This window comes from Plasmodium gonderi (genome assembly GCF_002157705.1).
Source record: "Plasmodium gonderi DNA, contig: Chr14, whole genome shotgun sequence".
Classification (NCBI taxonomy): Eukaryota; Apicomplexa; class Aconoidasida; order Haemosporida; family Plasmodiidae; genus Plasmodium; species Plasmodium gonderi.
The window spans coordinates 785,021-795,781 of NW_021628939.1; the positions used below are offsets into that span (position 1 = coordinate 785,021).

The 10,761-nt window shown below is 28.0% G+C and overlaps 3 protein-coding genes across 3 annotated transcripts; 2 read left to right on the top strand and 1 right to left on the bottom strand.

The window, feature by feature from the left end:
* Positions 1-785: 785 nt before the first annotated feature.
* Positions 786-5,066, top strand: PGO_141620 (inositol polyphosphate kinase; the record flags this gene model as incomplete). Its single annotated transcript, XM_028690156.1, has 1 exon — positions 786-5,066. One exon carries the CDS (start codon positions 786-788, stop codon positions 5,064-5,066), a length of 4,281 nt encoding a protein of 1,426 aa, XP_028545957.1.
* A 2,312-nt stretch (positions 5,067-7,378) lies between these two features.
* PGO_141630 (ADP-ribosylation factor) lies at positions 7,379-8,490 on the top strand (the record flags this gene model as incomplete). The annotated part of the gene is made up of 2 exons (XM_028690157.1): positions 7,379-7,585; positions 7,999-8,490. The coding sequence occupies 2 exons, from the start codon at positions 7,379-7,381 to the stop codon at positions 8,488-8,490; spliced, it is 699 nt and encodes a 232-aa protein (XP_028545958.1).
* Positions 8,491-8,994: 504 nt separating this feature from the next.
* On the bottom strand, positions 8,995-10,064 carry PGO_141640 (conserved Plasmodium protein, unknown function; the record flags this gene model as incomplete). Its single annotated transcript, XM_028690158.1, has 5 exons — positions 8,995-9,042; positions 9,355-9,423; positions 9,618-9,679; positions 9,847-9,898; positions 9,981-10,064. The coding sequence occupies 5 exons, from the start codon at positions 10,062-10,064 to the stop codon at positions 8,995-8,997; spliced, it is 315 nt and encodes a 104-aa protein (XP_028545959.1).
* Positions 10,065-10,761: the final 697 nt, after the last annotated feature.

Below are 10,761 nucleotides of genomic sequence, written 5' to 3' on the forward strand. Positions count from 1 at the left end.
TATGTAGATCCTATGTACACTCTTTAGAAAGAATGTTATAATGAGAAACCATGTGAGTGGTGGAAACCTCTATAACTTCAATTCATGTTGGACTCCCTTCACACGCATGTACGATTTTTCCCTTCATTTCCAATAAGCATGTATGGCACATAATACATGTGCATGTAAAAGGTACGTACGAATATGAGCGCGCACAAATATATAAATATGCATCAGTGTATTCGCCACACTTAAATAAATGAAATCCCGTTGAGAATATCATATGGTCTAGAAAAATCATGCAACTCACAGAAAAAGAGGAAGGAAATAAAAAAAAAAAAAAAAAATAGTGCACATACATATATATATATATGTAATAATAATATATATATATATGTAAACGTGCTAAGAATTGCACGTATCAATCAGGGCTAAGGGGAATAAGCAGGTGGAATAAATTATGTGCACGAAAAAAATACGAAGTTTATAAATTGTACACATGCAGAGAGACTATAAAATGTGAAAAAAAAAAAAAAAAAAGAAGCAAACCTTCTTTATTAATAAAAAAAATAATAAATAAATGAGGTTTGCCTTTTCGTGCAACACTCGTTACAACTTCCATTTCGAGGAACATTCGGACGTCTCCACAATTTGTACATGTAAATTCTGAATTGCCTCATGGATGGTCAGGTATTCGGTATATTGCTTAATCGAACACCTTGTGTGTAAGTGTAAAATTTCCAAAATAGTCTCTGCTTCGTCTTTTCTTTGTCTCACGTGCCCCCATCTTTACGCACAAATCCAAAATGAACGTAGAAGAATACAGACACCAAGTTGGAGGACATTGCAAATTGATAAAACCAAAGGATTCATCAAAAGTATACAAACCATTAATCGAAAATGAATATATTTTTTATGAAAAGTTAACAAAATTTGGCGCCTCTTCTGCAGAATCAGGGCCGTTACATATTTTAAAAAAATTTATTCCTAAATTTTACGGGGTAACAGAAATCGTCGTTGAATATTCCTCATCGTCCGAAGTGGAAGATAATTTATTTAACAAAAAAAAAAAAAAAAATGAAAAAGCGGGGGAAGCAGATGTAGAAGCAGAAGTAACGGGAGAGGAAGAAAGTAGCCATAATGGTGGAAAATATTTAAGTTTTGATGGACACGAAAGTGCACAAAAGAATCCGGAATGGCAGAAGACGGACGAGTCCACAGGAGCGAGAGAATATGGAGATAAAAAAAAATCACAGGAGGTAAATAAAACATTTGATGAAGGAAAAGCCCCTGTGGAAGAAGCGAACTGGGATATTTACCGAACGTATGAGAAAACAAAAAATGAGAAAAAAAAGCAAAATAAGGAACTGATAAAAATTAAGAAAAGAAAGAAGTATATACCGCATATAGTCTTAGAAGATTTGGTATATGGATTTAAAAGACCATGTGTATTAGACATAAAAATGGGAAAAAGACAAAGAAAGATAGGAGCATCATTAGAAAAAAGGAAAAGACAAGTAGAAAAAAGTTTTAGAACAACTAGCCATTCATTAGGATTTCGATTATGTGGTTGTCAACATTATAACAAAATAAATGATAAATTATTTTATAAAGATAAATATTGGGGTAGAAATTTAACAAAAGAAAATATTCCATGGGCTATTCGAAATTGGTTCTGGAATGGAAGTTTATTGTATGATGAATTGATTCCATTACTTCTTGAAAAATTACATCGATTTTTTAATTGTATAGTTGAATTACGGCATTACAGATTTTGGTCTTCTTCTCTTTTATGGGTATTTGATGGTGGATTGAGTGATAAAAAAGCAAGATCAAATTCGTTAGATATACGAATGATCGATTTTGCAAATACAATTTATTTACAAGATAATCCATCTGTGGATGATGAATATATATTTGGACTTAAAAATTTAATTCATTCTATGCAGATTTTAAACAATACAATTCACAGTATGCAGTTTCTACCCCATGAAATTAATACTTGTTTTTATTCAGAAAATTATAAACTTACACGAAATTCAAATCGTCCAATTTTCAAAAAATCAAATTCTGCCATTTTTGAAGAAAATGAAAGAAAAAAAAAAAAAAAAAAAAAAAAAATTGTATACGTAAATTTTGATTTTTTAAAAAATACAAATGTAAGACGAAAAAGAAATAAATTATATTCAGGAAACATGATAGGTGCATTTTCTGCAGAATTAGCAACCACCTTGTCTATCGGAGAGTCACAAAAAGGGACAAGTGACGATGGGTTAACATTTTACTACATTAACAAATTTACTAGAAAAAAAAAAAAAAAAAAAAAAAAATTGAATCAAATGCAATATATGAGCAACTCAGATTGTCCAATCACAAATGATTTGATTTTCTCTCCATATAGCAATCCGGTAGTCATATTAGATGACGATCAGAAAAATTTTAATGATTTTCTAGATGAGCCTCTCTCAACAAATATTTTCCCATACCCTATGTTAAATTTTCTCGAACAGAACAATTCAAACACCATTAGACAAGTTAGACAGAACTCCAATCTGATAATCACTCCTGTACCATTTTCTAATGTCGATAACAAGGATGATAATCCAGCTTCTGGTAAACTTCTTGACAATGTTGAACTCTTAGAAAATATGAATATCCGAATGCTTAACGAAAAAGGAAATTTTCACAAGTTGGATAATATAAAGAAGTTAAGAGCACATCAACTGGAATTGGAATCACATCGAATGGATGATTATACGTATAACCCATTTAGAGGTAGTTCTATGAGGAAGAAAAATTCTGTTGATGTTACAGATTCAGATGGGAAAATAAAATATACATATCACACATGTGAAGCCGAATATCCAGAGAAGATGAAGAAACGAAGCAGTAAAAGAAATTGGAATGAAACAACTGAGAATGTAAAAATAGATAATTTCACAGAAAGAATAAAAATCGAAGGGCACAAAAATGAACCTATTTTCACTGATCAGGTTACTACTATGACACATAAGAAAAATTTGGGATATTACAAACCTGACACAAATGATTCAAATATAGCTAGCAAACAAAAAAAATTATTTTTGAAAAATAAAAATGGAAATAAAAATTTCATCGATCTAGTCAAAGAAGAAACAACAGATGCAATAAACAAAAAGGGAAAAATTATCCAAAACAAACATTACCAAAAATATATGAACAAATTAGAGGAAAAATATGCATCTGATTCTAAAAATGCAAAGATGAATGTTTTGTTATTTCAAAATAATGAAGACAAGTCTAGCATATCACGAAAGGGAAAATTATTTAAAAAAAGCAACTCAGGGATGAAGTATAAAAACAATTCACATGAACAAATTATCCACGATGTTATAGTAAAGACATTGAAAGTTGCATCTAGAATTAGTGTAGATGAACAAACCAGGAGTACATTCATTACCCATGAGAATCAGCCATATGAAAAGACAAATCAGGTAAATATTAACGAACGTAAAAGTAAAGGAAATGCACATTTTAATAATGATGAGGAAAAAAAAAAGGAAAATATGTTTATAAACTCCAATAATGCAGCTGGGAAAATATTAAGTTACAAACATGAGTATACCTCTGCAGATGAAGCATATCAAAATACAGTTGCACAGAATGAGAACGAACACAAGGATCGAGCGAGTAACAGATGTGATTTTATAAATCAGTTTGGTGTGAATGAATTGTTCAATTCGGTTGTCCATGTCCAGGTTCCGGAAAAGGAGGAGAAACGGGATGGAAAAAAACATGGAGGAAAGGTGGAAGTGGCAGACGGAAAAGAAAAGGTAAAACAGGACGAGACAACACAATGCGCATATGTTGAAAAACACCAACAAAGGAGTTTGATGTATAATATGAAGAAACACTGGGAGAATCAGAGAAGCAGAACAAGTTGTGGAAATATACAAAATCATTCTTCACTCAATGAAAAAAAATTAGACCTGCTTAGCAGAAACATAAACTTGAAATTGTTCATTAATCATTCGATTAATACAGAAATAGGGGAAAGAAAAAGAAAGAAGGAGGAACACTATTTTTTCCCTTTTACCAAGGATAAAAACAAATTGAATTTCCAAAGTGTGAATAATGATTACTTCTCCGATGACAACAAGGACACAGTTCAAATTCAAGAAAAGTTTCAGCGCTTGCAAGGGGTGCATGGAGTCAACAGAATGGACAGAGTAAGCCGAATCAACAGAAGAAAAGAACATAGAATTAATAACATTTTTGCAGAAACAGGAAGGGGCGAACTGATGCCAAATCATAGCGCACTGTGCATGGAAAACAGCTTCAGCTACAACTCCGATTCAGGTATAATTTATAATAGAAGCTCAAAGGAACATGATATGAAAAAGACACAAAAAAAAGAAACAGAAACGATGTATAAAAGATGCAGCTCTTGTACAGATATACTACTAAACATAAGAAAAGGAAAAACAAAAAACAACAAAAAAAAATATATTAAAAAAAATTTTTTTAAAAAAATTAACTTTACATCCAGAATGAAAAAAGATATAATTAAAACATATAAAAAATACATATTTTTTAATTACACTACCCATAGTAAACATTGCATTACACCTATGACTGATCATTCACAAAGGCATGATCCTACTTATCATATATCAGACGAATTTAACCTTTTTAACATAGAGTATGAAAGCAACCGATTTGTTCACTCTGTTGCAAATCAAAGGAACACACAAAAAAGACAAAAAAGACAAAAAAGACAAAAGATGCAGAGCATATTCAACAATCACAACATGATAAATAACAATTTCCCTTGTAACCAATTTAGGGAAAAGAACCTCATAGTACCACTAGCAGATACGAACCAGAATTATAAGTATCTTCGAAGATCTCTATCTGAACCAAATTTCTACAAATTTGGATACTTCAGGTGTGTGCTTAACGACTTTTATGGTACCAAGATTAATTATGATAACTTAATTAAAAATAGATTAGATAAATCCAGTAAGGTTCCTATTTACAATCAGATATATGGATTTACGTCCAATTCAAGTGATATGGATTCGTCAGAGGCATCTTCTAGCTACTAGTTTTACCATTCGCATTAGACAAATTATTTTAGGGACTCATATGCAGATGCATTAGAATCCACTCAGGAATACCAAATGAAAATTCTTTTACACGAATGCATAATTTTGCAAAAAAAATAGACTACCAACATAAGCAATTTTTTTTATATGCGTAGAAATTTATGCCACCATATGTATGTTTTGTTTGTTTTGTGTGATTATTGTACACCACCTATCCATCCGGATTATCGAACGAATTTGTGCTTGGCGCATTTTTGTAAATTATATATCTCTACGTTTTACAACACTCATATTTATTTACTCCTTTTTATCTCATTTTTTTTTTTTTTTTTTTTTCTTAATCAGCTTTTTAGTGTACTTTTTTCTTGTCAAATTGTGAAACTTTTTTTTTTTTTTAGCATTTTACCAAATGGTTTTATTTTTTTTTTTTTTTTTTTCAGTTAAATTTTTTTTTTTTTAATTTTTTTTTTTTTTTTTTTTTTTTTGCTTAATACAAAAATTTTTTTAGGAATTTTTTAATTCTTTAAGAGAAGTTCCCTTCTTTTTCCTTTTTTTTTTTTTTTTTTTTTTTTTTTTTTTTTTTTTTTTTTTTTTTTTTTTTATTTTTTTTTTTTTTTTTTTTTTTTTTTTTAAATTTTTAATTTTTTTTTTTTTTTTTTATTTTTCCAAATTGTTTTTTTTTTTTTTTTTTTTTTTCAGTTAAATTTATTTTATCTTAATTTTTTTCTTTTTTTTTTTTTTTTAGCGTAATACAAGAACTTCTTTAGGAAGTTTATAATACTTTAGAGAAGTTCCCTTCATTTTCACTTTTTTTTTTTTTTTTTTTTTTTTTTTTTTTTTTTTTTTTTTTTTTTTTTTTTTTTTTTTTTTTTTTTTTTTTTTATTTTTTTTTTTTTTTTTTTTTTTTTTTTTTTTTTTAATTTTTTTTTTTTTTTTTTTTTTTTTTCATTTAAATTTTTTTTTTTTTATTTTTTTTTTTTTTTTTTTTTTTTTAGCGTAATACAAGAACTTCTTTAGGAAGTTTATAATTCTTTAGAGAAGTTCCCTTCATTTTCTCTTTTTTTTTTTTTTTTTTTTTCAACTTATATAACCCCGCTTCCACTATTTTTTGTTGTGATTTTTATTTTAAAAATAATTAACAAAACAAAACCATTTAAAAAGTTGTTTAACTATGTGTGACGAAGAAGAAAATTATTTCTGTGAAAAGCTGTTCAAGCGAAAAATTGCAGAAGTACGAATATATACCCACCTTAAGAACACACGGAAAATTCCCCCCTCCTTCTTTTCCATTTTAATATCATTTGGGATGTGTGCTGAATGAATACGAAAGTTAAACATATAGTATATATTACTTTCATATTCCATTCAACGCTGCATTCATTTTTTGAATTATTCTAATAATGTTGACTGTATTACATTTTCGTGCACACACACAAATGATTTTTTTTTTTTTTTTTTTTTTTTTTCCTTTTCACTCTGACGCATTTATGTTACAAATAGGAGAAATGACAGGTTTTAATGTAGGTAGTTTTTTTTTCTCTCCATTTTTCGAGAACATTTCGAAAAGGTCCCAAACGATAGGCTAAGTTATCGTTAGCAAATATTTAGTCAAATGTTAATCGGATTGATTGGTGGAAAAATATCACCGCACAATGACACATAGAAAAATACACCTCTTAGCTTTCAAATTAATGCACGTGCTTATTTTCATTAGCTCATATTAACTGGGATAATTTGAATGATAATGGTAAATTTACTTGGCTCCATTGAATTAAATGTTGATCAACTTTGCATTTTTCGTCAATTATTTTTTAATATTTGGTGTTTTTTTTATTTTTATTTTTTTTTTTTCCCCTTATATTTACTTGTACATAAATTGATACACCATGTGCAAGTTTTTACACGTACAGAACTTGTCACTTTAAAGCTTATTCTTCTATCTTTGGTAATTTATAAATTTTTTCATTTTAACATTTGGAGTTTGGAATACAAAATTTTGAAATTAGAACCTTGCGTTTAAAAATTTACACTTAAAACTTTGTATTAATTCATGGAACGAATAGGAATACGGACATGTATGCACATTTGTCAAAATATGTACCCATACATGTACCTACGGAAAAATGCCTTAGACTGAGCACAGACTCAACTAATTATGCATAAGACAATTTGACGTTATGATAATTTGATCCTACGCCCATTTACACTTACGCCTGATTAGACACACCCATATGCACACACAAGCGTGCACCTACTTTCAACATTTTTCAACAGAAAATGCTTAGTTGCAGAGAAGAATCAAAGTAATATGTATGAAAAGATATACCTTTTTGCATAAATTAAAGGAAATGAATTTTTTTAGAGTTTTAAAAAATTGTTTTATGCTTGTTTTCTTCATGTTATACCGACTTTTTAGTTTAAAATATCCAACAAAAAAAAACTTCATCATTTTTGGGTTGCCATCATCGGGGAAAACGTCCATATTATATTTCTTCAAGCTGGGGTATCTCATAACAACGGTTAGTGCAAGTTTAGGGAAAAGAGACACATTTCATATTTCAAGAAAAAATCTGTGTAAACACCCTTTTCACATTATACGATTGCCCTCATTATTTGCCTTTTTTCTATCTGTGCCCTCCGCTTCCCAATTTTTTGCAAAGAGTATAGAGAAGGGAGAGAAGAAGAAGTAGAAGGAGACGGAGAAAAAAAAGAAAAAAAAATTTCGAAATGCATGTTGCATTATTTTCACAAACTAACAAAAAAAAAAAAAAAAAAAAAAATTAATTACATGACATAACGTGTACACTTGAATAATCAAACACATGCAACAAAGTCGTGTAGATGTGCTCTTGATAAAAGATTGCAAATATTTCCCACCTGGAAATATATTTTTACTCATAACTGTTATCCTTATTTTATATCTTATGAACAGGTAAGAACACTTTTCATCAACGAAGAAAGTTTTTATTTAAAAATAAAAACAGACAAAAACAACTCGGATGAAAGGAATTACGAAATAACTTTTTTTGAAATAGGAACAGATTGCCCATATAGATTAATAAAAGAATATGCAGACATTTCAAATGATGTTATTTATATAGTTGACAGTGCGCACAAAAGTGCCTTAAGCGAAGCAAGAGAAGAATTCATAAGAATAATATATGACTTTCGATTTATATATAGAAAATGTAAATTTTTAATATTTATGAACAAACAAGATTCTAATGGATGCCTAAAGTCAGAAGAAATTATAAATTACTTCGCTCTACCAAAAGAATTGCTCTATAGATGTAAATTCTTTTCTTGTAGTACCTTATCAGGTCAGGGGTTAAAAGAGGGTTTAGAATGGCTTGTAAATACAAATGTTTTTCCGGATAAAAATGATGATGCTATTGAAATGCGTGAAAGAAGATTATACCACTAAAAAATTCCGTTAGAGATCTATTTTTTATAGAATTGTTTGTACACAATATGCATTAGTAGATTTATGCTTAAAAAGGTCACATTGGAAATCCAATGACAAATGATATTTTTTTTTTTTTTTTTTTTTTGCTTCCATTTTGTTTTCTCCAGTATTTTATGCATAAAATACGCCACACGCTTAGATATGCACTAGTTGGTATTTTTGTTCAGTTATCTTACAACATATTTTCTAAACATTTTCCTTTTTTTTTTTTTTTTTAAGTTTTTAATCATTGTAAATGCTTTTTTTTATTTTCTCTTTGGTAACAAAAAATTTAATTTGTAAAAAAAAAAAAAAAAAAAGCAGGCAAACACATAAACAAACAGACAAAAAAGGACGGGATGGAGGAAGGCATGCTTGTTCTACAATTGTCAAGGTATCAATAAAGAAAAGCTGAATATAATGGACACTTGTACATAAATTACAAGATGTGTGTAATTATCAGAACTATCACTTTCTCAATTTTTAAAATATGTTAAAACGTAATGTTCTGTCTCCTATAATGTCATTAAGCTTTTGGAAAAAAGAACAAGTAGGGTATACATATATGCAAGAGAAGAACATGTTAGGGGTAAGCGATAATGCACAAAAAAGAAAATTATATATATATATATATATAAGTAATAAAATAATGAAATAATAATCATAAAATAGTAATAAAAAATTAGTATGAAATAGTAATAAAAAATTAGAAATAAAAAAATAATAATAATAAAATTTAAATAAGGTGCATACGCTGTTCTTTTAATTTTCCCCTCTTTGGTTCTATTTTACATTCCTCATTTTGGTAACTATTTTATGTTTTCATTTTTAAAATTAAATTACCTGATCAAGCTCTTCTAAAATATTCTGGTCACCCTCCTCTATGTCTTTGTGGTATCTCTCAGCTAGCCTCTGAAAAAAAAAAAAAAAAAAAAAAAAAAAGTAAAAAAATAAAAAAATTACTTTATTAAAAAAAACAAAAAAAAAAAAAAAAAAAAAAAAAAAAAAAAAAAAAAAGTGAATAAATAAATAAATTACTTTATTCATAACAACCAAAAGAAAAAAAAAAAAAAAAAAAAAAATACATTACTTTTTTTCATATGTACCTTCAAGGAATTTTCAGAATGTTCCTTTTCCTCCCCATTCTTGATATCCTTCACTTCGTATTCTTACATTGTAGAAAAGTAGCAAGTAGCAAAAAATATATAAAAATAAGTATAATATACATACAAGGGTAAAACACAAAACGGAAGATGTATAAAAGATGGGAAATAATGAAAAATGATGCAAAAAAAAAAAAAAAAATAAAAAAAAGTAGAAAAATGCAAAACTAACCTTCATTATTTTTATCCCCAGGAAATGCATTGACAGAATGGGAATTTAAAGGCTAAAGAAAAATAAGGCAAAATATTTTTTGTACATGTGTGCAAAAAAAAAAAAAAAAAACTGATTTCTAGTTTAGAACTAACCTTGTATATATTCAGGACTTCGTAGGGAAGTTGTGCATAGACTGTATACATCAGTGCGAATAAAAGGGTAAAAAAGTTTCTCATTTCACAGGAAAATAAAAATATAAAATAAAAAAAAAGAGCAAATATAACTAGACAAAAACAGACACAATTAACAGCGAATGAGATAAATAAATTGTTCTCAAAATGAACATAACAATGAGGAAAAAGACATTATTTTACTCTCTTCTGAACAATAACTATTTATGTAAAAAAAAAAAAAAAAAAATTTCAAATTCAGGAAAAAAAAAGGTTTAATTTGACGCAGATTGAGTTCGTCCCTATTTTTGCAGAACAAAACGTGCTAGCTATTTTATCATTTTTTTTTTTTTTTATTTTTTTTTTTTATTTCTTGGCTGTTTTTCATTCATAGTGTGTACTTTTGCACACGTTCCATTTTTATGAGGTCGTTGATCAATGTGTGTAAATACAACTAATTGGAATTCACACCCTTTAATGTCCCTAAATTATGGTGAAAAATAAAATACATAGTGTATCACCCAGTTTAATTATGCTCATATGTATATATATATATATATATATATAAAACTAATTATAATGGGCTTTTATCCACCACGCGGTTTAAATAAATCCTATTCTTACGATAGCCCAAATAGGCATGCATTTCTCATTGTCGTAAGCAAAGATAAGACAAATAGTGTATACACTCATTTCCATATATACTATCGAAAACCTTTTTATTTAGTAATTTATTTTATATTGTTCTTGTAACGCAACTGGA